At 40.0% G+C, this 27,582-nt stretch overlaps 1 protein-coding gene across 1 annotated transcript in view; it reads left to right on the top strand.

Moving 5' to 3' along the window:
- Positions 1–27,582, top strand: part of LOC149321946 (dedicator of cytokinesis protein 2-like) — a 348,354-nt gene that overhangs the window by 51,555 nt on the left and 269,217 nt on the right. Inside the window, exons 20-22 of the mRNA XM_089520310.1 lie at positions 5,949–6,057; positions 15,710–15,780; positions 23,043–23,149. Of these exons, the coding sequence (XP_089376436.1) occupies positions 5,949–6,057; positions 15,710–15,780; positions 23,043–23,149 (287 nt within the window). The remainder of the gene's footprint in view (positions 1–5,948; positions 6,058–15,709; positions 15,781–23,042; positions 23,150–27,582) is intronic.

Here is a 27,582-nt window from a genome sequence, read left to right as displayed (position 1 = left end):
CCTTGTTGTTACAGCGGATTATTAATACATCACTGAGGGATGGGCAATTTCCAGCAAACTTGAAATTGGCCATAGTAAAACCTTTATTAAAAAAGCCCTCCCTCGACCCCCTGTTGCATAATAATTATCGGCCAATCTCTCTATTGCCATTTTTGGGGAAGGTGATCGAGCGGGCGATTGCTATCCAACTTCAATCGATCTTGGATGAAACGGAGTATCTAGACCCATTTCAAACCGGCTTTCGGGCGGGTTACGGGGTTGAGACTGCCATGGTCGCCTTGGTCGATGATCTCCGTCTGGGCATGGACAGGGGAAGCGTGTCCCTGTTAGTGCTCTTGGACATCTCAGCGGCTTTCGATACCATAGACCATGGTATCCTTCTGGAGCGCCTGGCGGAGGTGGGAATCGGGGGCACTGCGCTCCAGTGGTTCTGTTCCTACCTCTCCGGGAGGTTCCAGATGGTGCAGCTGGGAGACGTGTGCTCCGATAAGAGGGCCCTTACATCTGGTGTCCCTCAAGGGGCCATTCTGTCTCCCATGCTTTTCAACATTTACATGAAACCGCTGGGAGAGATCATCCGGAGACATGGGGCACGGTGTTATCACTACGCTGATGACACCCAAATAGTCTTCTCTATGTCTCCGACTGATGCAGTGACCGGGGTTGGCGTCTCTCCTCTCGTGGCCTGTCTGGAGTCGGTAATGGGATGGATGAGGGACAACAGACTCAGCCTGAATCCAGAGAAGACGGAAGTACTCGTGATAGGTTCTCCCGGTCCAGGGTTGGCGGTGGTTCCACCTGTCCTGAACGGAATCACGCTTTCCGTGAAGGACTCTGTACGCAACTTGGGGGTGCTCCTGGATTCGTCGCTCCACCTTACATCTCAGGTGGATGCGACAGTCAGGAGCACCTGTCATCAGCTTCGGCTGATACGCCAGCTGCGTCCCTACCTTGACCGGAGGGACCTTGAAACTGTTGTACATGCCCTGGTAACCTCTCGTTTGGATTTCTGCAACGCGCTCTACATGGGGCAACCCTTGTACCATACCCAGAAGCTGCAACTTGTGCAGAATATGGCAGCCCGTCTGGTCACTGGTACTGCTAGGGCCAGTCATATAACACCAGTCCTTAAAGACTTACATTGGCTGCCTATTCGCTTCCGGGCGCAATACAAGGTGTTGGTTATCACCTATAAAGCCCTAAATGGCTTGGGCCCAGGGTATCTGGAGGACCGCCTCTCTCCGTACAATCCGCCCTGCGCACTCAGATCATCAGGGCAGCTATTGTTAAGAGTTCCAGAGGCAAAATATAATTCCACCTCTAGGAGGGCCTTTTCCATCTCGGCGCTGCCTTTTGAGCTCCGCTCAGCTACCTCCCTAGCCCAGTTTAGGAAGGGGCTAAAAACCTATTTATTCGAACAAGCTTACCCCTGACCAGAATTCTTCCTCCCTCCCCCCCCCCTTCGTCAGCATTGTTTTGTCGGCAAGAAAATTTTATTATTTTTATTGAACTGTTTTTAACGAATTCTGTATAGTTTGCTGCTGTATTGTTATGTTGTTATGTAGTTGTTGTTCACCGCCCTGATTTTTAGAAGGGCGGTATACAAATAAAATTTTATTATTATTATTATTAATGTTTGTAAATCACTACTAGAGGAAGAGTTTAGTAGAACTTTGAATTGTACTAGTTTTGGATTGAAATATCAAGGTTAGTGGAAATAATCGGCAAACATGCAAATAGAAACAGTCTCAAACAGCTTCAGACAGTGAAACTCCTGAAGATTCCCTCCTCCTTGGCCCCTTTCCAACCACACAGTTATAGTACTATGAATCCACTTGAGCTGCCATCTTGCCATCGTGAGGAATCTTGGGCTTTGTAGTTTGGTCAGAGACACTAGAGGAGCTCCCTGGCTGAAGATTCTATATGCCTATCTCTAGACTGCAAACCCAGGAATCTCATAAGACATTGCTATGACTGTTAAAATGGAATCATAGCACTGTAACTGTGTAGTATGAAAGGGCATCTTCTGCAGCCCACAGCCAGAATCTCATTCAGTGTTCTGAACTTCCTCCAGTTCTCCCAATACAAGTAGGAGATGCAGGAAAAAGGAGAAATATTTCACAATTGCCTTCCACAATAGGGATCTTCCACTGAACCAATGTCTCCTGTGGACAGAATGAGCCCTTCTGATTGTGACAGGCTTATGCTGAATCCAGTTCTACTTCTGAATTGTGCTTCTATAATGTAATGAGAGATACCTATGCAAAATGATTTAACTTTTTTAGTGTCTGATTAAATTTTGTCTGAGACATCAACTCAGATTGGATCCCTGTGTTTAGCCTTCCTCACCATAGTAAAACCCTGCATTTTCCATTGTTATTACAACCTCATTGAAAGTCTTAGATTAATTTGCTAACACAGAAGATTAAATTACCTTTAATGACCACTGATAAACATGGTAAAATGAAGGCTACAATACTATTATTATCTAATGTGAAATTGAAACAGCCCTAATTCTGTTCTTAGTTAGCCAGCTTTTTCCTGCAAAAACCAATATACATTAACTAATATGTAATTCAATAAATTGTAAAACTAGATGATGAATTATTGAATCCTTTTTGCCTTTGGTAAATACTCCTGGGATATATTACTTCATGGTTGCTGTATTCAATTCACATTTGGTGCCTGATTTTGCAAATATATTAACTTGACACAGAATTGGAAACCTATAGAATCACTGAGAAAACAGTTATGAATGTTGTTGGGTGCATTAATTGTGCTGCAACTTCCATCCCAAAACCTGGATAGAGAGGTGTCTTTTTCATGACATGCACTTTAATTATATGGCTTTATTTATCTAAATAAAAATGAGAAAAGTCCAAAACTTGAAGCAATTAGACAAGTATAAAAATATTGTAGTTTTTTTTTTAAAAGGAAAAAATAGAGCTATCATTACCAATCATTTCCTAAACCTCTGGTGCTGAGTTAATAGAGGGTTGTTTTTGCTGTTGCTGCTGTTACCCTTACTGCAGTTAAATAGGTCAAAAAAGCTAAATGTACAGGCGCCAACAAAATTTATAATTAGAATTCAGGGAGGGCATGGTGCTGAAGGAAGTGGGACAAAACCCAACAAGTTGTCAGAGGCCTAGTGATCAAATATCCCATTTATACAAAAAAATTAAATACAGCTGTTTTAAAATATTAATAGCAGGAATTAGGTATTGGGAGAGGTTTTCAAAACCCCATTTTCCTTCACTAACTTTGAATGCACAACAACAAACCCTTCCCTAAACACCATCACCTCAATCTAAATTGCATCCTTCCTTTAGTTGCACTTACTTTTTTTAAAGCTGAAGTGAAATCCAGTCATATTTTGTTAAGTCACAAAATTTTTCATAGCACCAGTGCAGCATTTCTTTGTGTTGCAAAAAGGTCAGCTTGGGATAAATACACTACATGCATCTATCTGGTTTAATATTACTCAAACCCTTTGAGAAGATTGTCTTAATGATGTGAGATGGTGGTTTGTTTGTTTTTCTAATCTCCTGCTTCATCTGTTGTTGCTGTTCTATCATTTTAGTGGTTTTAGATTTTTTTAAATTTCAAGCTGCTCTGCAAATATTGATACTGAAGTGTGGAAGGGAGAAAAACATATAAAATAATATTTGTTTTAGCCCAAAGCTAAGAGAGCCTGAGAAGATGGAAAAGGAAAACCTTCTGACTCTTGATGCAGACCCATTTGTTTTGGAGTCCTTTATAGTGCCAAGATCTTGCATGATACCATGGGCAGTGCCTGGCATGAGCATGCTATATGTTTATCAAAACTATGAATGCTATAAAGTTGGTAGAAATTCTATACAGTGAAATCTTTCTGGCTTTGCTTCGCGAATGAAGATTCAGGAAGGACAAGTGCGTTGATGACTAAAAAGGCCAATCCGGGATAAACAGGTCCGGTTGCAGAAAGCACAGTGGAAAGTCTCCTTGGGTGATATTTCCGGGTTGTGGTTTTTAAAAATTCAGTATCTAGTTTAATTTCACTAAATTAGAACATGAATAATAAAGGGGAGAAATTTTAAATGAAAAGTAAAAAATATATATCTGACGACTATTTGAGGGTGAGCATATTAATGGGTCACCGCATACCAATTTTGTAATATTTAAAAAGAAATAAAAAAGGGAATAATCCTTATTTATGAGAGGCAAGAAACAGTGTCTACTATCAAATTTCAAAACAAGCCACTTTGAAGCCATGGGTTGAAAATCTACTTTGAGTGAACAAACCATAATAATAATTAATTTAATTTGTTTTATTTATATACCGCTATTCCAAAGATCATAGCGGTGAACAACAAGTAAGCTAATTAGCAAGTAAGCTAATTTGCCCCCAACAGTCTGGGTACTCATTTTAGCGACCTCGGAAGGATGCAAGCCTGAGTCGAGCTTGGGCCCTTTTGCTGGTCTTGAACTCGCAACCTTGTGGTTTCGAGTGAATGGCTGCAGTACAGGCATTTAACCACTGTGCCACCATTAATAATAATGGTAATAATAATAATAATAATAATAATAATAATAATAATATATCCGCTACTCCCTTACATATAGAGGCAGGTTACAACAGCACATATAAACCAACACTACATAATCCCCTATCCCCTTACCTTAAAACAAAAACAAAAACATTATAAAATACAGATTAAAATTAGTTAAAAATAGACATTGAATGAGACATCTTGGGGCAAACCGAGGCTATCCATAATTAGTGTGTACCAAAGTCCCTTGTTCAGCTAAAACAACCCACATTTAAGAGAGACACTTAAAGATTTCTGAAATCCATCTCATAGCTATGGGGGAAGAAGAAAAGAGGAACGGTGCTGGTTTGTTCAGGGCAGTCCTTGGATAAATTAGTTGACCGCTTTCTTCTTTCTGTTTCTGCTGCTGACTCTCATTCTGGGCCAGTAACAACAGTGCATATCCTCCTACCTTTTTTGAGAAATAAAACAGACTGGGAAGCATTTCCCAGTGTCATAATTGTAGCTGGCATCAACAAGTTAGAAATCTGAACCTATTAAATCCACTGTTCCTGGGAGGGGCAGAATATCTAGCTCCCTTGCTTTGCTTTATAAAGGGTCTTAACAGCAGACAGAATTCTTATGGGACAGAGAGTTGGAAATGCATTGTGCCACAGCGCCCATCTGCATTCCTTCTTCCCAGGCAGAGCACAGGATGTACAGCTGTTCCATAGCTTCCAATTGTCCTGATTTGGCAGAAGGAGTCCCAATTAATCATCCCATTTTTTCAGTTACTTTTAAAATGGCTCAGTTTCTCTCCTACTCCCATTTTTCTTATTTGTCCTCAGCTTTCTTCAGTTGCTGCAAACTGAGTTGAAGTGCAAAAGTAGTTTTCACTCATTTAATGCAGGCAGGAGGGAGAGGGCTGTGGTGGTGAAATCTTGGCCTTCCCAGTAGGCTCTAGCAGAAGCAAACTGCTGCAGCCTTTTGTAACTTGGGTATCCTTCATCATTAATAGCCTCTGACCACACTGTGCTGTTGCTTGGCCACACGTGTCCCAGTTTTCATATTTGAAATGTTGGAGGGTATGCTGTTCCTCCTCCTCCTCTTTCTACTCAAAGGGGGCAGATGAACAAGTAACAACACTAAGGAGGAAGTGCAGCAGAGCTGGCAAGCTATAGTTGGAAGGGCCTCAACAACCTTCTGCCCTGGAAGAAAATTGGTTTAGGTCCTCTATTACCTGTGGTTCAGGTAATGTTTTTAAAATGCAGAGTAGTATGTTTTAATGCTCTGGCTATAGGTGGGTAACATCATACATGCCTATAGAACTGGACACAGTGTAAAAATAGCACCAGCAAATTCAGAAGCCTCCAGTTTGTGTCTTTGGGTTTTTTTGTGAGTGCGATTTACACTTTTTAATGCAAATATGATTTCTTTCAGGTTGTATGAAGGCAAAGAACAGACAGAATTTGAGGAAGCCATGAGGAGACTTTTCGAGTCAATCAACAACCTGATGAAAAGTCAATACAAAACAACCATTTTGTTACAGGTTTGCCTCTTTTATCCTCCTTGCACTGGATGAGAGCATATGGATATAGAAATGGAAATAGGCTGCTATTTTTAACTCCCTTAAACTTGAAGGACAGATAAGGTTTTAGTTGTTTGTTTTGATTGAAAGTGTTTGATTCTCAAGAGGTGTAAGAAGCAATGATGTGTTCATTGCTGGTGACAATTTGACAGTGTGAGCAGCTGCTCAAAAGCAGATTGAACCATCTTATCCCTGAAATATCCATGTTGCTATTTAAGTGTTAGAGGAATAATATGGGTGGTACTTTTCAGTGTGGTCTTCCCATGGAACCCTAGTGACGTTTAGAGGCCTGTAACCACATGAGGTGTCAGTTAAGTCTTTTCATAAAAATGGTATTCATTCTTAACCTGTGAAAGGTTCAGGACACCAGCAGAACATTAAAAGCAACATAGGGGCAAACTGACCACCCCAAACTGCCCCTTCTGAAGGCAGATTGGGGCCATGGCAACTGCATGCTGCAGCCCCATTCCACCTTGAAGCCAGCCAAAAAAGGAGTGGCAAAGAGGTACTCCTTTTTGGGCTGGCGAAAAGGTGGCTTGTCCTGCTCACCGTGACCCATGGGTGGCTTAAAGCTGTTCTGGCAGCATGAGTCATGTAAACACTGCACCACTGGAATACTTGGATGCCAGCCCATGTCTGGGCAGTTTGAAGCCAACTTCAGGGAGTCTTGGAGGTGTGCGTCATCTGTACGCCATGCCCTCAAGACTGTTGGAAATATCAGTATCAGCCCATAGTAAAGAAAGTATGCTTAAAACGATATATTGATAGTATTTTGTTGCAGTAAAATTGTCATATATATCTAATAATTCTTCATTATGTTAGAGAAAATGTGATTTGGTAAAGTCCTATCCTCATACATGGTCGGATTGCCCAGTGATACAATGATTCTGGTAGGATATGTAACCATAAATTAGCCAGATAATAGGATGCCATGTCACCCTTGATCTGGGATTGGCATTATTATAAGTATATTTAGGAGTGCAAATAATTAATAAAGATTTGCTTTCGTTTCTATTTTTTTCTTTATAATGAACCTCACATGTTCACCTATAATTTCCCCAATTATATTCATTTACAAGAATTCATAACATTTAATGTCAAGTAAATACATTGATGACTGAAAACCAGTACATATTTATTTATTTATTTATTTAAGCATTTATATCCCGCCCTTCAGCCCTAATGGCATATGATGTCTGTAATTCTTGATTGCTTTATTTTGTACTAATCATAACCCCATATTTTTTGTAATTGTAGTGGATTTATTTATTTATTTACCCCCTCCCCCCTTCTCCTTGTATGAAGTGAATTACACACATGTATGTAACTATATTATAAATCAAATAGCTGAACTCAGGACTTGAATTGCTTCTTGGTCGGTGAAACAGTTTTTCTTGGAGATTCATATATCTGTAGATTAAATAGATAAAATCAAGCAAATGATTAATGTGTTTTTGATGCTCGATAATGTTTTTGTGATTGTATGGTGAAATCTTATAACTAAAGCAATCCAAGTGCTAGGTTCTGAACAATCAATTAGACTGCAGATAGCACAATCTAAACAATTAGTCATAATTTGAATCTTATTATTTAACTCCATTGTTAAAGATCTGAATGCTGGAATATGTGGCAATAACTAGAAATGCTGAGGCTAAAAATACATTAAGAGGCCTTACTTTGGGACTTTTAAAAGTAATTTAAGCATGGCATTTTAACACATATATTTTTAGATTAAGCCATGAAGCTAGATAGTCTTCTTATTGACAAAAGTGAAAGGTCACCATATAAGAAGTCTTTTGGTATAATCATCCCCTTCACCTTCTTCACTAATGAGAATAAAAGCAAGGCTTTTTTTTTCTTTGCTTAGCAAAGTAGTTCCCCCCCCCCCCCTTCACTTAGCAACCAACTTAGTTTTCCTTAAACACCTGATTTCATTTGGGCTTTGTAGTTTCAGACAATAACTGATATCTCACACAGAGCTGATTTTAAGGGTGCGGTTATCTACTAGACAGAAGCATCCCAAACATGCTGAAAGCCTTCGACTTCACATGCTGAAATATAATAAATTATGAACTGAAAATGAATATTTCAAGAAGATCATGGGAGAAATTGAAGCCACTAGGAAGGGAAATGCTGCTTTTAAGTCAGACGTCTGCAGCAGGAAAAGATAAGGTGCCAAATATGTTAGATAAGATAGACACTAAAATGGAAATACTGCAGCACTGTGTACATGAACTGAGTGTAAATAAGATCAAGTGACCACTTTGATCATAAAGTTATGTTCAGTTTATAATGCTGAATAAAACCACAGAAATAATCTCTGTTGCATTGCTGGTGCTTCCCTGCATTTCAATTTCCCTTTTTCTAACTTGCTATACTAGAAGAGTATTTTCATTTTGTGCTTTTGGAAGAATCTTTTAAAACGTTTGTACTATTAAAATTTTAGCTGTACATTGTTTTTATTTGTTGTAAGATGCCTTGTGGATCATGCTGGGTTGACTCATGCTGGGTAAAAGGTGATTTTATATATATATATATATATATATATATATATATATACATACATACACACACACATATATTTTCATTCATTCTGAAAAGGAACTTGATGTTCTAGTGATAAGACCCTCTTATGTAATCTACCCCATCACCAAATAATTGTACTGTCATGCTCTGAAGAGACTGTAGCTACAAAAGAGGAATTTTAACAATAACTGGAGAATCAATACAGGCCAATCTTTTAAAAACCTTTCAAATTATAATTTTTTGGATACAAATAATTTTTATATATTAAAAGAAATATTTTCATATTACTCATTTTTTGTTTGTTTGAAAAGGGCAGCTAGGGAATTTAAAAAAAGACTTACTCATGTAGCTTGCTTAAATTTCTTCATTTCCATGAAGAACTTGAGGAGGTACTATCCAAGGGAGAAATGTGTAGCAAAATTACTTACTGAATTTCTGAGTATGGTCTCTTCATTTCATGCTGGTTGGTACTTCATTTCATGATGGTTGATACTATGATCGAAATATCTGTGATCATATTTCTTAACATCAAATACTTTACGTTTTTAGTAATTTTCTGAGCACATTGGACTTATTGATGCACTGTTAGGGTTAGATGCTTGGAACACAGTACATCAACATTATTGCGGTTCCACTGGTTGCTTCTGCCTTATAAGGCTTCATGTAAAGCAGTGATGGTGAACCTTTTGCAGATCGAGTGCCCAAACTGCAACCCAAACCCCACTTATTTATTGCAAAGTGCCACGTCCCTCTGGCTTTCTGGTAATGAACTCTGGCAAACTCGGTGCTGGGGCAAGAGCATTTATGCCCACAGAGAAAGCTCTGAGTGCCACCTCTGGCACTCATGCCATAGGTTCGCCAGCACTGATGTAAAGTATCAGTAAAGACCCTTTAAAGTCCAAAATATTTTAGGGGGATTGTTTTTTTTTTTAAAGGCCCATTAACCTTCAACCTGCCTGGGCCTTGGATGCCTTTTTTTAGTCTCTATGTAAGATCAATTAGGCAAGGCTTTTTCAGTGGCCCTCACATGTTTGTGAGACTCTTCCACAAGGAATATACAGATATATATGCAGGAGTTTAGCAAACATATGACTGTCCCTGAAAAAGCCTTCTCTAGTTGAACTTACATATACAGTCAGCCCTTCACATTTGTGGCTTTCAGTTTTGTGGATTTGATTATTTGTGAATTTGTTTAATATATTCTCTCTAGGAATCTCTAGGTCCTCCAGCATGACTCTATGGCCAACTTTCACCAGCATTTTCACTAGAGGACCTAGAGAGTCTTAGAGGGACTATAGGCATTTGTAAGCCCTTCAGCACAATTCTATGGCCAATATCTGGCGGATGTACCGGAGGAACTAGAGATTCCTAAAGAGACATTATTGCAGGTTTAAAAAACTGCTTTTAAAATAGTTTGTCTGGATTTTTCGAGCTATATGGCCGTGTTCTGGAAGAGTTTATTCCTGATATTTCACCAGCATCTGTGGCTGGCATCTTCAGAGAATGCTGGCATGGAAGTGAGTGGGGGATATATATATTGTGCAACCCTTGGTTGGGGGAAGTGATTTACATGTTAATCTGTGTGTTGGTCTGTTGTTGAATGGCATGGCCTCAAGGTGTCTATTTAATTAGTGATCCATCCCTGAGTGGTTTTTATTTGCCCTTGCTGGGTCTTGATTTTGGTGTTTTTTAGAACTGGTAGCCAAACTTTGGCCCTCTGCAGATGGGCCTTATGTGACGTCCTCGTCACGTGCTAGGGTTGTCTCAGGGTGCTCTGCCCACATTAGGCCTAACCCTAGCACGTGATGAGGGCGCAATCACGGCAGCCTCCCATCCACACGGGGGGCGCCATGATTATGTCACACGCGTGCCGCTTCCAAATGGAGCAGTATGCGTGTGATGCCCTTGCACTGTCCCAGGCCGCTTATGGCGGCCTAGGCACGGCGCTAGAAGGAGTTCCGAAACGGAGCTCCTTCTGGGGGAGCGTCTCATTCCCACAGCCACCAAAAGGCTGCGGGAATGAAGCCAGGAGCAAGGGGCCAAGCAGCCCCTTTCTCTCCTGGCTGTGGCTCCCAGGCGGCTCCCGGGGTGTCCTGGGGCATGAAGCCCCAAGGACACTCCTTTTTGGAAGCAGGGAGAAGCGGCATTTTGTTGCTTCTCCCTGGTCCTGAAAAGCGCCAGATTGGGGGCTTTGGGCTGCCGCTGTGGCTGCCCTGGCCCCAATCCGTGCTTCAATGGAGCGGCTGCCTTTGTTTATTTTCAGGGTTTCTTCTTTCCTGTTGAAGTTGTCTAGCTGTTTGTGGAGTTCAGTGGTTTCCCTGTCTATTCTGACCTGATAGTTGTTGGCACGGTCCAGAATTTCAGTGTTTTCAAATAGCATTTTATGCCCACATTGGATTATAATGTGTTCTGCTTTTTTATTTGTGATTTTTCCACTTTCACAGGGGCCCTGCATCACTAACCCCTGTGAATGTGTATAGTCCACAGTGTACATACACACAAACACATATACGAAAGCCAGTGTGTTCTAGTGGTTTGAATATTGGACTGTGACTCTGGAGACCGGGTTTCAAATCCCCAACATGGGCACTCGCTCAGCCCCAGAGGAGGGCAAAGATAAATTTTCTTGGAACAAATCTTGCCAACAAACAAACAAACCCTGTGCTTTATGGTGATAAGTTGGAAATGACATGAAGGAAAACAAAGCATATATATGAACTTCAGTTATAAATACCTTTTCTGGTTCTTTACCATTTTATAAGATGGCCTAGAAATATTTTAAATAATGAATAATCAGTTGTATGTAGTGGGATTGGGAACAGGATTTGGGCTTGCATGTTTCCCCCTTATATGTTTCTGCATGCTCCTGCCCATTATACCCATGTCTAAAAGGAATATCTAAATTGACAGAAAAGTTTAAACCTATATACAAATACCAAAAGAGTAGCTTAGGACAGAAAAAAACCCACCTAGGTTCAGATTCTCACTTGTCTCACTTGTTCGTATCCTCAGATGCTTATAGAACAGTGATGGCGAACCTATGGCACGCGTGCCAGAGGTGGCACTCAGAGTCCTCTCTGTGGGCACACATGCCGTCTCCCCAGCACAGAGTTTGCCAGAGTTGTTACTAGAAAGCCAGAGGGACATGGCACTTTGCAATAAATAAGTGGATTTTGAGTTGCAGGTTGGGCACTCAGCCTCTAAAAGGTTCACTATCACTGTTATAGAACATTGGTGATAGTCTAGCTCAGGCACTGCTGCAGCACTTGAAAACAACCTATCCGGATTACTGTTAGACCACGTTGTGTTGCTTTAAAATCACACTTGACAACAAATTATACTCATACATCTATTCAGTGCAAAAATGCCAGTATGGTAAGGTAGTTAAAATACATGAATTGGACCAGTATGGCCCAAGGCTGGTCCAAGTTCCGATTCTTTCTGAGTTAGAAACTTCAGTGAGTGACCTTGCCATTGAGCCATATAGCTACACTAGTTCTGACAATTATTACTTTGTGATAGTTGTGTAAGTCACAAGCAGCCTCTCACAAAATTTCAGGTGCCTCATGGTTGGAAAGCAGTGCTACAGCATAAAAAACAAATGCTGCTTTTATTTATTTAATTTATTTTACGATAGTAGCACACAGGCTATTTTTCTTTCCTGTTCCCAAACCTGCACAGGCCTGCCATAATTGTCATCAGGTATCTTTTGCATTCATAAGAGTGTTGTGATAGAATCAGTTAAAATGTTAGAGCCATAGTGGGAATAGTATATCAGAAGCTCATCTCATAAATACACACATTTTGCATACTCGGGTAATGTGTTCAGAAGCTTTGCTTATGTTTCGAGTTTTTAGGACTCAAATGTACTGTATACATAGGCATTGTGTGGAATAAATTTGGCTGAGGTACTTTAAGTTTATTCTGTGAAAGTATATTTGTAGTGTATGCTACTTTTTAGCATAGTACATGGGCAGAAGACAGTAGGTTTATATACTACTTTATTTGTTTTTGTCCATTATTGTGAAACCTTTTCTGCTAGGAACTAAGGGAGCCATTCAAAAGGTTACCATCATTTTATCCTGTGGAGTTGTTTAATCTAAATGATAGTGACTTGCCTACCATTGCTTAGTGCGTTACATAGTTTTGGAAAATCAACAAAACTAAGTCCCAACACTCAATCCACTAGATTGCATTGTCTGATGCTTTAAACAGAGGGCAATTCATCCTACTCTTCTAACAAGCATATCCTTTAGCATTTGACAGACAGACAGAGAAACATTTCTGGATTTCAGATTTCATTATCTGGATAACTTGTTCTTTAGGGAGAGAGCAAGGTAAAATGGAATAGAAGCAGATCCTTTTGGTTACCATTTGTTTGCATATTTTAATACATTCTACTATAGTAAAAACTCATTTAACCAATCTGAGTGCCAAACCAGATGCAACATGGGATGTTCAGGATCAAGTTTTTCTACAGATCTTATTGACCTAGAAAAGCTTTTCCCATCTGACAACTTCCCAATTTAACCACACCCACTGATCTATAGGAATTTACATTTTCATATTTTTTTCTTGTAGGAAACAATAAATGATTTAATCTGCTTTCTTTTTGCAGCAAAAAAGTCTTCAAAAACTGTACGTTCTGTGACTTACTCCGCTGACAATAAAAGGTCTTTTATAGTAAATGATACTTTTGCACAGGAATGTTTTCTGTGTAGAAAATCATGAATCAGGAAACTTGCTAATCTCTGTGCAAAGAAATCATGTGGGTTTTTAAATGCAAGGTTCCAAACAGTGAAATTTTGGGGCAGATTTCTACTTGATATTTTTTTTTGTCTGAATATTTGAAACTTTCCCCTTTTTACTGTCTCCCAAGCTTCCATTGCTTTATAGGGAAAACTGGAAAGTATCATATGAATTGGGAAGAAAAAGCTGAACCGCCTTCTTACTATTGCTGTGCTGCTACTCAGGGGCCTCGTACTGTTGATCATAGCTCTTTTGGCTCTCTCATGCCAGCTGTTCAGTATCCAGCAACTTCAGTCTAGGATACTGGAAAGTATCTTGGAGTGGGAGAGTGGTCATTCCTTCCAAAAGCAAAATGGGAATAATGTTTTATTAAGGCAGGGGTAGGCAACCTTTTTGAGCCGGGCCAGGTTGCTGTCCCTCAGACAACTGGGGGGCCGAAGCCAAAAAATAAATAATTAAATAATTTTTTAAAAATTAAATAAATAAATAAACCGGGACAAATGTAGGACAAAAATTTCAAATGGAGGATACTTTTTTTAAAACATGGAGGACACACAAAAAAAATTGCTGATTTTTTAAAAAAATGTTAATATAAATTCATGTTTCGGAGGCTTCTATAGACAATTGCCCCTCTTGCCCGCCACTTGCCCCCCTTGCCTGCCACTTGCCCCCCCCGCCCGCCTCCTCCTGATAGGCCAAAGGCCCCACGCCCTCACGCGAGAGGCCAAAGGCTCCGGCGGCAATCAGCAGCAGGACCGGGCTGGGGCCAGTCCCAAGGTCTTGCCGGGCCGCATCCGGCCCGCGGGCCGCAGGTTGCCTACCCCTGTATTAAGGGATACATTGTATAAAATAGGAACTGTTCCTGGAAAATCCAGACAACTGGAGAATACTGTATATAATATCCACAAATCTTTGGCAAGTAGGAACCACCTCAAAGAGATCCAGAAAAGAAGCTTTTTGAAAATTGGTACTTGGATATGAAAATAATTATCATAGACATATGTCAGCTTCAAGTGGCTTGGGCTTACTACACTGTTATACAGTGGACCCTTATTATACACTGGGGTTTGGTTCCAAGATCCCCCGTGTATAACAAAAACCGTGTATGCTCAAGTCCCATTAAATATAATGACATAACAAAATGGTGTCCTTTTTAAAAAATGGAAAATCAAGCTTTGATATTTGAAATTTATACTTTTTTTGGAACATTTTCAAACCGTGTATGCTTGAATCCGTGTATAAAAAATCCGTGTATAAGAAGGGCTGACTGTATAATTTTGCAGGCTTGATAGACCAACCATAAGATAGTATTTTGCCATTGCTGCCAATCAACATGTCCTCTCTGTGATGAGTCCAGCTTTTTAAAAAACCTGTGAACAGTGTATTTAGAGTCTAAATTTCTACAGTTTTACAGTCAGTGCAATGAGAAGTTTTCTTATCTTTTTATGGCCTATCTCTCCCTTTTTGCCTTCTTTTGGGGTTCTATTATGGAGGATACTTAAGGATGCTACAAATCCAAATAGCCTCGAATCCTATTTTCCTTTAATTAATCTGGGATCCCTTGTGTACGCAAAATGATAGTGATAGGATGCCACTTGACATGAACAAGGATATGCCAAGCTAGGTAGCATCAGTATGATTTTTTGATATTCATTCTTGTGTATGAGGTGTGTGTCTGTCTCAGAAAAAATACAGATTATGAATTATAGTACTGGATATAGTTTCATTTTATGTTGTTTTAAGCAATTTAAATATTCATTTTTAAATCTAATATATGAAGTTGGTCTTGGTCACAATCAAGAACCAATTCTTCACAGTCCATGGTCATTCCAAGCAACTTTTGGTAGTACAGGATATTAAGGTTGCAATCCTGTGAACATTGCTTGGAACTAAGTTCCTTTTAAAATTTAATGTGAGCTTGTTCTCAATTTAAAAACAAAAACAAATGCTCTCTCTGTGTGTGTGATAATTACATGTTTTCAAAAGAATTAGCTGTGTTAAATCTTTTGCAGCATAAAAAAGAGTAGGTAGGAACATGCCAGCACCAAAAGGACCAACTGGTTTTTATTTTAGCATGAGGTTTCATTGATATAGACCTACTTCTTCATATGCAATACAGGGTGATATTAAGTCTCAATATCACTCTGCACTGCATCTGAAGAAGTGGGTTTATATCCTTGAAAGTTCTTGCTAAAATAAAAACCAGTTAATCTTAAAGGTGCTGTCCCATTCCATTTTTTCTCCCCCTCCCTTCCTCCTGTTTATATGTTCATTTAGTTTACTTGTGATTCTAAAGCACACAAAGCATCAGCAAGTATTTTATTGTTCTTTCTTTCAGGTGGCTGCCTTGAAGTATATTCCATCAGTTCTCCAAGATGTAGAAACAGTGTTTGATGTCAGATTACTTAGGTGAGCTGACATTTCATTCAATAACTTCTAGGTAATTTGTTGCCAGCAGTTTCCCTAATACTGGTATTGGTTCATTTAAGTGTATCCATGGCACATTCTTGTTGCAAACCTTAGCTCTGGTGTTTTAGTCGTATCTGATTTCAGGCATAAAGAGAGTAATATAGGTTACATACGAAATCTGTCTAGGAAGCATGGCCTAGAAGTAGTTGAAGACATTTTGCAGCCTGAGGCAAAACAGAACCTTTGCACCTGCTGATAGTACCAAATAATGTTATTTTGCATATGATGGAGAGATTTCAGATTTCTGGAGTGGAGATTTCAAGTGACATATGAGAACATGGTTAATTTTCTGGATCTAATCATGTGCATTGTATTTGTGTGTGTGTGTGTACTATATATACATTAATGTACATTAACAGATATATATGAACACTGTATATACATATTGGCACAAATAATATGTGTGAGAGCCAGCGTGGTATAGTGGTTTGAGTGTTGGACTGTGACTCTGGAGACCAGGATATAAATCCTGGCTCGGCCATGAAACCCACTGGGTGATCCTGGGCAAGACACATTCTCTCAGCATCAGAGGATGGCAATGACAAACCCTCTCTGAAGAAATTTGACAAGAAAACCCCATAAATCAGAAACTACTTGCAGGCTTACAGCAAAAACAATACATATCAACGTATTAGAATGATTAACAATCAGAACTTCATAAATGTTTTAGAAAAACATCTTGGCCTCTGTCTTCTTCAATTGCTCAAAATAAAAGTGAGCTGCATCAAAGTTTGGATTATAACACTTCTTCATCAACATTCTTAAGTGGGTGGTGGTTGTTATACATTTTGAATAATTGAAGAAAATAGAAGCCAAAATATTTATGAAGTTCTATTTGTTAATAACGCTAATGAACATTTAATAAACATTTCATAAATATTGAAATGATCAACTGCCTCATTATGGGATCCCGGACAAATTAATCAGAAATGCTGTTTGTTTGTTTAAAATATTCTCTCTCTCTTTCTCTCACTCTTTTACACACACACACACACATGAATGAAAATTGCACCCATATTTATCAACCTTTTAAATTTAGTGTAGCAATATTTTATATCTGGAGAATCTGTATAAAAGAAAAGGCTGTACTGATATTTGTTTTGCAGTCTTCTTCTTCTTCTTGGGCTTGTTGCTGTTATTATTGTGATTGCATCTCGTAGACAGAACTGTTGAATCCAAGTTCTGTTACAGGAACACAGGCTGGAAACCATGCCCTATAGAGACTTGGGGAGCTCGGTTTGTTCAGCCTGGACAAGAGAAGGTTAAGAGGTGATATGATAGACATAGAATGTTTAAATATTTGAATGAGTGTCATACTGAGGCTGCAGCAAGCTTGTTTTCTGCTGCTCCAGAGAATAGGATCCCGAGCAATGGATAAAAGCTACAGGAAAGAGATTCCAGCTCATCATTAGGAAGAGCTTCCTGACAGTAAAAGCTGTTCGACAGTGGAAGGAGGTGTTTAAACAGAGGCTGGATGGCCATCTGTCGGGGTGCTTTGATTGGGTTTTCCTGCTTGGCAGGGGCTTGGACTGGATGGCCCTTGTTTTCAATGCTATGATTCTAGGCACAGATGAGAAGGTTGTCTTCACTTCACCCATTTTTTATGAAGTAAAGAGATAGTAAAGGGAATAAAATTATTAATTAACATATAATTCTAAAATTATACTATAATAATGATGATGATGATGATGATGATGATGTATTTATAGCCCGCCCAATCACGAAGAATCCGGGCGGGTTACAACAATAAAATACATCAATTACAATACAGTTAAAAATCAAACCCTAGACCTACCGCCCCCTATACCCAATACTAAAACAGAATTAAACAATAATAGTATAAAAAACATTAAAAGCATTTTTTTAAAAAGCAGAAACATAGGCGGGGAAGTATAGACAAATGAGGGGACAATATCTCTGTATCTGGGGAGGGTAACTAAGTTGGAAAGGCCTGCTGGAAGAGATCTGTCTTGAGTGCTTTCTTAAAAGCTGTCAGAGTGGAAATGTGACAGATCTCCTCCGGCAGGTCATAGAATCATAGAATCATAGAATTGTAGAGTTGGAAGAGACCACTAGGGCCATCCAGTCCAACCCCCTGCCATGCAGGAAATCCAAATCAAAGCATCCCTGACAGATGGCCATCCAGCCTCTGTTTAAAGACTTCCAAGGAAGGAGACTCTATCACCTTCCGAGGAAGTGCATTCCACTGTCGAACAGCCCTTACTGTCAGGAAGTTCCTCCTAATGTTCAGGTGGAATCTCTTTTCCTGTAGCTTGCATCCATTGTTCCGGGTTCTGTTCTCTGGAGCAGCAGAAAACAAGCTTGCTCCCTCCTCAATATGACATCCTTTCAAATATTTAAACAGGGCTATCATATCACCTCTTAACCTTCTTTTCTCCAGGCTAAACATCCCCAGCTCCCTAAGTCGTTCCTCATAGGGCATGGTTTCCAGACCCTTCACAATTTTTGTCGCCCTCCTTTGGACACGCTCCAGTTTCTCAATGTCCTTTCTGAATTGTGGCGCCCAGAACTGGACACAATATTCTAGGTGGGGCCTGACCAAAGCAGAATACAGTGGCACTATTACTTCTCTTGATCTAGACACTATACTTCTATTGATGCAGCCTAAAATAGCATTGGACTTTTTAGCTGCCACATCACACTGTTCACTCATGTTCAACTTGTGGTCTACTTGGACTCCTAGATCCCTTTCACACGTAGTTTCATTCAGCCAGGTGTCACCCATCCTATATCTGTGCATTTTATTTTTCCGCCCTAAGTGCAATACCTTACATTTCTCTGTGTTGAATTTCATTTTGTTAGCTTTGGCCCAGCTTTCTAGTCTATTCAGGTCATTTTGAATCTTGATCCTGTCCACTGGGGTATTAGCTATTCCCCCTAATTTGGTGTCATCTGCAAATTTGATAAGTATGCTCCCAATTCTGTCATCCAGGTCATTGATAAAGATGTTGAATAGCACTGGGCCCAGGACAGAGCCCTGTGGGACCCCACTGGTCACTTCTCTCCAGGATGAAAAGGAGCCATTGTTGAGCACCCTTTGGGTTCGGCCAGTCAACCAATTACAGATCCATTTAACAGTTCCTTTGTCTAGCCCACATTTTACAAGCTTGTTTGCAAGAATGTCATGGGAAACCTTGTCAAAGGCCTTACTGAAATCAAGATATACTATATCCACAGCATTCCCTTCATCTACCAAGCTGGTAATTTTATCAAAGAAAGAGATTAGATTTGTCTGGCATGACTTGTTTCTCTGAAACCCATGTTGACTTTTTGTGATTATGGCATTGCCTTCTAGATGTTCACAGACTCTCTGTTTAATGATCTGCTCCAGAATCTTTCCTAGAACTGATGTCAGACTAACTGGACGATAATTGTTGGGATCCTCTTTTTTCCCCTTTTTGAAGATGGGGACAACGTTTGCCCTTCGCCAGTCTGCTGGGATCTCTCCTGTTCTCCAGGAGTTTTCAAATATGATTGCCAATGGCTCCGATATTACTTTTGCCAGTTCTTTTAATACCCTTGGATGGAGTTCATCTGGTCCCAGAGACTTAAATTCATTTAGATTAACAAGGTGTTCCTCTACTATCTCTTTACTTATTCTGTGCTGAAATTCCCCTATTCTGTCCTCTGCTCCATTATCCTCAGGTTGAGCACCCTTTGCCTTTTCTGAGAAGACTGAGGCAAAGGTGTTGAGTAATTCTGCCTTTTCTCTATCTCCTGTTAGCATTTTGCCATCTTCTCCACGCAGTGGCCCTACCGTTTCCTTCTTCTTCCTCTTGCTGCGGACATATCCAAAAAAGCCCTTTTTATTGTTCTTAATCTCTCTAGCAAGCCTGAGTTCATTCTGCGCTTTAGCCTTTCTGACTTTACCCCAACACATGCCTGCTATTTCTTTGAATTCCTTTTTCGTGATTTCCCCCTTTTTCCATATCTTATACATGTTCCGTTTCAAACTTAGCTCGGTTGAAAGTTCCTTAGTCAACCATCCTGGTTTCTTGAGACACCTCCCGTTTTTCTTTCTCACTGGAACTGTTTGAAATTGTGCCTTCAGTATCTCCCTTTTGAGAAAGTCCCATCCGTCCTGAACTCCTTTATCTTTTAGTATTTCTGACCATGGAATCGCCCTCAATACTTCTCTAAGTTTACTGAAATCCGCTCTCCTAAAGTCTAGGATGCGTGTCTGACTCTGCCTGGCTTCTCTTTTCCACTGTATTACAAACTCCAGGAGAACATGGTCACTTCCACCTAATGATCCCACCACTTGCACCCCATTAACCAAGTCATCCTTGTTGGTTAGGATCAGATCTAAAATAGCTGACCCCCTTGTTGCCTCTTCCACCTTTTGGACCATGAAATTGTCTTCCAGGCAAGTGAGGAATTTGCTAGACCTTAAGGATTTTGCTGAGTTTGACTTCCAGCAAATATCAGGATAGTTGAAGTCGCCCATCACTACTACATCTCTCTTTTCTGACTGTGTGGTCATCTGTTCTAGAAAGATATCATCCAATTCCTCAGTCTGACTTGGGGGTCTGTAGTAGACTCCCACCGTAACACCCTTGTTGTTTCCCTCCCCTTTGATTCTTATCCAGATGCTCTCCACCTGGCTTCCATGATTGATGTCCAGGATCTCTTCACTGGTGTAAATATCTCTGACATATAGTGCTATTCCTCCTCCTTTCCTGTTTGGCCTATTTCTCTTAATAAGGTTATACCCCTCTATTTCCACATTCCAATCATGAGACTCATCCCACCAGGTTTCAGTGATGCCTATTATATCATATTTGCTTTGTTGTACTAGGAGTTCAAGTTCATCTTGCTTATTTCCCATGCTCTGTGCATTAGTGTAGAGACATCGCAGACCATGGTTCCCTTTTACTTGCTGCCTGTGCAAGTTTTTTTGCCTCCCACTGTTGGGTCCTTGCACTGTTTGCCTTGTTTCCTCTGTGTCAGTTTGACTATTTTCTCCAGCCCTTTCGCCTTCCTTAATATTGTCTCCCTTCCCCTCGGAACTCAGTTTAAAGCTCTCCTGATCAAGTTCTTGAGACTGTTGGCAAAAACATTTCTTCCAACTGGCGTGAGATGCAACCCGTCTGTTGCAAGAAGTCCCTCCTCATGGAACCGCAGCCCATGATCGAAGAATCCAAATCCTTCTCGGCGGCACCATCTGCGAAGCCAGTTGTTCACATCTGCTATTTTCCTCTCCCTTCCTGGACCATGCCCTTCAACTGGCAGAAGAGACGAGATGACAACCTGTACATCCATTCCTTTCAGCTTCCTCCCAAACGCCTCATAATCCCTTTTGATGTTCTGAATGCTGTGTCTTGCAGTATCATTAGTTCCCACGTGGACCAAAAGGAAGGGGTATTGGTCAGTAGGCTTGACCAGTCTAGTCAGCCTCTCTGTCACATCAGGTCGTTCCATAGTTTAGGAGCAGTAGTAGAGAAGGCCCTCTGGGAAACTGACGTTAATCTAGATTTTTTTGGCTGTAGTAGATTTCTTCCAGAGGACCTTAGTGTGCAGGGCAGACAATAGGGAAGAAGGCGTTCCCTCAAGTACTCTGGGCCCAAGTCATGTAGGGCTTTAAAGGTGATCAGCAACACCTTGTACTTTGCCCGGAAACTAATAGGCACCCAGTGCAGGGACTTCAAGACCGGTGTTATATGGTCATTCCTATAAGTTCCCGTGATCAATCTGGCTGCCATATTTTGTACCAACTGAAGTTTCCGAACTTGGCACAAGGGTAGCCCCAAGTTGAGCGCATTACAGAAGTCCAATTGAGAGGTTACCAGTGCATGTACTACTGTTTCCAGGTCCCTCGGCTCCAGGAAGGGGCGCAGTTGGCGTATCAGACAAAGCTGATAGCAGGCGCTCTTGACTGTCACATCCACCTGAGCTGTCAGTTGGAGCGACGAGTCAAGGAGCACCCCCAAGCTGCGAACAGAATCCTTCAGGGGAAGTGTGACCCCATCCAGAACTGGCTGACACAACTCCTGGATTTGGGATTCCTATAGCGAGTACAGTTTATCCATGGGGAGATGATTCCCATTTGTACCTTTGCATTAACATATGCAGGGGGATTTGCCACCTCCCTACCATTAATTGTACCTAATTTATTATGAAATATGCCTATTGCCCCCTTTAAAAACGAATGTGCTTGTATGCTCATTTTCATCCACAAGATTCTAATGGATCCTCGTACCATGAAATGATGACTTTCCCTGGTTCATATTTGTTCTTTACAAATTCTTGATTGGTCTTTCCTCTCTTGCATACCTGTATTATTTCAGAATTTGTTCCTACCATCTCCAGTCTGAGATGTGGTGGTGGTGTTACCTATTTGCCTCAATAGTGAAAAAGAGGTAGGTGGCCTCTTCAAGAAGAAAGAGGCCAATATGCCCACACTAGTGATGACCATCCTTTTCACTTGCTCAAAGAGAGGAAGAGGAAGGACACAGAACTTTCTGCTTTCAGAAAATAGATTTGAGGTAGTGAGAATGATAGTGTGGGCATATTGACCTCTTCCTTCTTGAAGAGACCACCTACCTCTTTTCCACTAGTGAGGAGGCAGGGCAAGAAACCACCACATCTCAGACTGGAGATGGTAGGAACCAAATGGATGGAGCCAGTCTCTAGTGTAGTGGGAGTAATGATTACCATGATCAGATTCTGCTCTTCATGGGCCACCACTGCTGCTATTTTCTCTGATGGGAGAGCATGAATGCCATGAGTGAATCTTCCTGCTTCTTCTGGGGTAGTGAGAACAGGGGCACCAGGACCTTTTTGAGCAGTGGGAAGGGTGAAGAGTGAGGAATTTTGAATTTGCCTTTCTTGGCACTTTGTCGCTTCTAGACACTGCTTCACCAAGCCTTTTGGCTGTGTCAGTCCTCCTCCTCCTCCTTATAGAAGGCGAGTCTTTGTGTCTGCATTTGTAGAATATTAGGGGAGATAGTATGGACCACACTCTACTATTCAGTTACCTTGTTGGGAGCAAAGGACACCATTAAGTTCCTTATTTGTAACACTGTTCAGTGCTGTCTGTTCTCATAAACTGGTTGAAAATTTCATGGCAAACACTCATGCATTTAACTGTGTATAAATCATAATGTTTTAGTAGTTTCTTAAAAAATATGCTGCATCAACTTAATCTAACCTGTGTTTTATTATTTTATGTTTATTTGCAGTCAACTCTTGTATGAATTTTACACTTGCATTCCACCAGAAAAGCTACAGAAGCAAAAAGTGCAGTCTATGAGGGAAATAGTACTTGGGAACCTCTTTAAAAAACAAGGTAAATTCATATTGACTGGGCAATTTTTCAGTTCATAAAGCATTACTTGAAAACCAAAGTGATAGCAACATTACCTTATAGAAAGAGTCAGTCTTAACATTAAGGTGAAGTGCACACAATTAATAATTCAGAATAATCTTGGGTCAATAAATTATATTTTATTTTATATAAAATACTTATGGACCTAGGTGAACAAGAATAGTTTTGACAGGAAAGGTAAACATGAATAATGTTAAAATACATATCAAAAGGTTGTTTCATAGTACTTTTATAGAAAATATTAATGTGATATCTACTTAATAATTGTCTAGTGTATGCCATTGTGACACACACTTCTCTGGAAACGGCTATATTTTTTGGATGACAGCACCCTGGGCCTTTTATCCCACTGCTGCCACCAAATTATCACAGACGCCTTTTAAAAAGCTTTGTTTCAAAAAGGCTTTATATTGCTAACATGGATGTATATTCAAACTGCAGACAAGCTTTTACTAAAAGACTATCAAAACTTTATTAAACAGGTGTTCCAAATAAAAGATACTTGAATATGTGTAAATAAGCAAATATTGTTTCATGCTCTTGTGATACTGGTTTCAGTTGGTAAATTTACTTTCTTAGTTTTAATTTTGCTACAATGTCAGTTTCCTATACAACTCTCCTCAGACTATCAATGTTACTGTTCCCAAGGACAATCACACAGTCCTTCTTCTGGCTTACTTTCTCTAAACCTAATTAATAATCCTGATTGTCATGCTATACATGTATACCATTCTTCTGGTGGTATATAGTTTTCAAATTCAAGTTGCTAATGCCTATGTCCTAAAGTACGTTTTGCTGTAAAAAGGAATGATTGTTTCTTGTTCCAGTGCATTTATAGTTTCTTCCCAAGACAAAATACTAAAGATAAATGAACAAAATTTCAATTATGTGCAACAACAGAGTGTCATTAGCAATATCAAGGGAAGACACACACTTCTGTTGAGCTTAATGTATCAGCATGTATATAGGGGTTTTGGATAGTCAACAGTGCTCCATATATATCAGTGATGGTGAACCTTTTACAGACCGAGTGCCCAAACTGCAACCCAGACCCCACTTATTTATTGCAAATTGCCACGTCCCACTGACTTTCTAGTAAGAAACTCTGGCAAACTCTGTGCTAGGACGACAGCATGTGTGCCCACAGAGAGGGCTCTGAGTGCCACCTCTGGCACGCGTGCCATAGGTTCGCCATCACTGATATATATTATAATGGTGGAAATGGGAATGCCAGTACATTTGATAGTCCTGATGAGGAATCTGTACTTAGGACAAGATGCTACTGTTAGGTCAGAATATGGAGAAACAGACTGATTCCCAACTGGCATAGGGTCAGGCAAGACTGCATTCTATCACCCTGTTTGTTCAAAATGTATCCAGAAAATATCACAAGCAGAGCAGGTTTAGGTTCAGAAGGAGGAGGAGTAAAGATAAGAGGAAGGAACATCAACAGTCCAAGATATGTAATGACACTATACTACTAGCAGAAAATATCAGAAACTTGGAACAGTTACTAAGGAAAATTAAAGAAGAAAGTGCAAAGGCAGGCTTACTGCTGAATATAAGGAAAACAAATATAATGACCATGGAGGATCTACATAAATTCAACCTAGATAATGAAGGAATTGAAATAGTCAAAGAATTCCTGTACTTTGGAGCAAATATTGATCAGAATGGATACTGCAGTCAAGAATTTGGAAGATGACTAGGAGTGGTAAGGGCAGCAATGAAAGAACTAGATAAGATCTTAGAGTGTGAAAATATATAGCTCAGCAATAAAGTTAGAATCATCCGATCCACTGTATTCCCCATCATCATGTATGGATGTGAGAGCTGGACAGTGAAGAAAGCAGATAAGAAGAAAATCAACTCACTTGAGATGTGGTGCTGGAAAAGAGTGCTAAGGATACCGTGGACAGCCAAAAAGAAAAACAAGTGGGTCCTAGAACAAATCAGGCTTGAACTCTTCCTGGAAGCCAAGATGATGAAACTAAGACTGTGGTACTTTGGCCACAACATAAGATGGCATGACTCATTAGAAAAGACAATAATGCTAGGAAAGGTAGAAGATAGGAGAGAGGAACATACACCAGGTGGCTAGACTCCACAGGGAAGTCATGGGCCTGAATCTGCAAGACCTAAGCAGAATGCTGGGGGTTAGGGATTTTGGAGATACACAGGGTTTTGGAGATACACATAGTTGCCATGAATCAGGATCAACTTGAGGGTAGTTAGCAACAATAACAATTATAATATTCCTGTGAGTTGGGCTAATATTATTATTGTTGATGAGAGAAAGGGGCTCAGGTAGGTATCTGATTAAGAGAACACTTGCTCTGCAGCTACTCAGTGTGTGGTTGAGAGGGAATTGTACTGTGAAGTTCACTTAACATGTCCTTAGTCACAGCACTGAAGGCCAAACTAGGAGAATGGCTGCTCCCTATGATTAACTCATTTCTTCTCTTACAGTGAAGCTTCCTGAAAGACATGTACCATAACAATTGGCCTTGTAAATTAAGTCTATGTTTACTTTCCATGCAATGGAAGTTTTACTATTTTTTTTCTAAATATGTGCTAAAATTGTCTAGTTGGCCTTGCTACAGAATAGTGTTAATTGGTAATACCAAAAGGAGGCATTGCAATTCCATGGGGCATCCTCTCATGCACACTAGAAAGTATATTGTATTAGGAATAGCTCAGTCTTAGTTCTCACATACCATGTAGCTTTACACTGAGTGTTTGAATAAAACTAAACACACGGTATGCAAGCTGATATACAAGCTGATTTTCATCTTGCTCTGTCACTTATCAACAGAGGATGTACAAATTCTTTAATTGCTATGTCATACACCTCATGCTTGAAAGCATATGAGAAATGCTAGCAATGTGCCATGACACAAATTGATTTTTGTAGCCAGCAATTTGCATTTTGGTGTGTGAGAGCTTTTGCATGTCAGATGCTTCTCTGCCACAATGAATTATATGCAAAACTGCCAAAGAGAATGCCTCTCAGGCATTTTATCACCTCCTGCTTCTTAGTTCCTCTGCTGCTTTTATTTTAATCATCATTACACTGCCTTAAGTACCTTTTGGCAGGATAATGTGTGTACTACAAGATACAGGAGCACCAGCAGCATCCCATGATTTGTGCTGGTGGAAAAGACAGCCATCTTCAACTGGTGTAGTACAGCAGTTGCTCATCCATCACCACTGTGCTTTCAGAAGAAGCAACCTTTATTTTCTGAGATGGCATTCTGAAACATTTTCTGTCAGAATAGAAGGAATAATACTGCATACCTGCTTAAATCGAACTTTGCAAATGACAAAGAACCTGGTGAGATTTTCAATTTACACCTGGTGAGGTGTGAGTTTTTACGGGCTATAGCCCATTTGTCATTCCACAAAAGTCCAATTTCTGGTCTTTAAGGTACCTTAAGATTTTGTTGTTTATGCTGCAAGATGCTTGAGAAAGATACCCTACTGACATTAATAACTAACTGCTTTATCTTTGTAACAGGTAGTAAAATAGCTTGATAATGTTGCCTTCTGCTCACTGTCAAATGGTCTGAGCTTTAATTAAACCCAGCAACCTGGTGATGAAAACAGTGCTTCCTTGAAAATGCATAAATAGCTATACCTCCATCAGAATAAAAGAAACACGTGTACCATCTTTTCTTCTATAAGATGTTTGTTCAAATTATAAGCTAGGAAGGTCAATACAGCCTTTACTAACTGTTTGCAAATGCATGCATATGCAGCAGATGGATGTGGATCTATAAGAATTTTTTGCCTGACATGTAATACTACAATTGGAGGTCACCTAATGGATTCTTTTAGCAGCAGACACAGAGAACATAAAGTCTGTCACAGGGTGTATAATGTAATTTACAAAGTTCAGTTTTTCAAGATGTGATGATGGCCATCAGTTTCAATAGTTTTTAACAGGGATCACACAAAATGATGGAGAATAGTTCTATCAATGACTAGAAGTCATTATGTCTATATGGAATATTCTCATGTGCAAAGGCATTATGCCTCTGAGTGGAGGGAAATGGTAGTGTTCATTTTAGTGTGGCCTGTTGCTTTTCTATTCTGTATGTGGACTTCCCAAAAGCATTGGTCCCTGTGAAGAACGAAATGCTGGATTGGATATAGCCTTGGTCTGATCCTGGTCTTGTCTTACATTTTGTTGTTGCTGGTCGAATGTACGGAAAGGCTTCAGAGAAGAAGCAGGAAAATTCAAATGATCTGGGACAATTTGCGTTTCTTCCAAGACTCACCAAATTCCATACCATGTTAGGAAATTTTAAGAAAAATAAATAAAAACAAAGTGGTTGAATATTCATGTCAGTTGTTGGTTTTTTTTTTTCATGTTGGGGAGCATGAGCCACGTT

Source organism: Sceloporus occidentalis, unplaced genomic scaffold (genome assembly GCF_023333645.1).
Source record: "Sceloporus occidentalis isolate IW3139 unplaced genomic scaffold, rSceOcc1.0.p SCAF_1, whole genome shotgun sequence".
NCBI lineage: Eukaryota > Metazoa > Chordata > Lepidosauria > Squamata > Phrynosomatidae > Sceloporus > Sceloporus occidentalis.
Note: the sequence above shows the minus strand (reverse complement) of the source record. Positions and strands in the feature narration are given on the sequence as shown.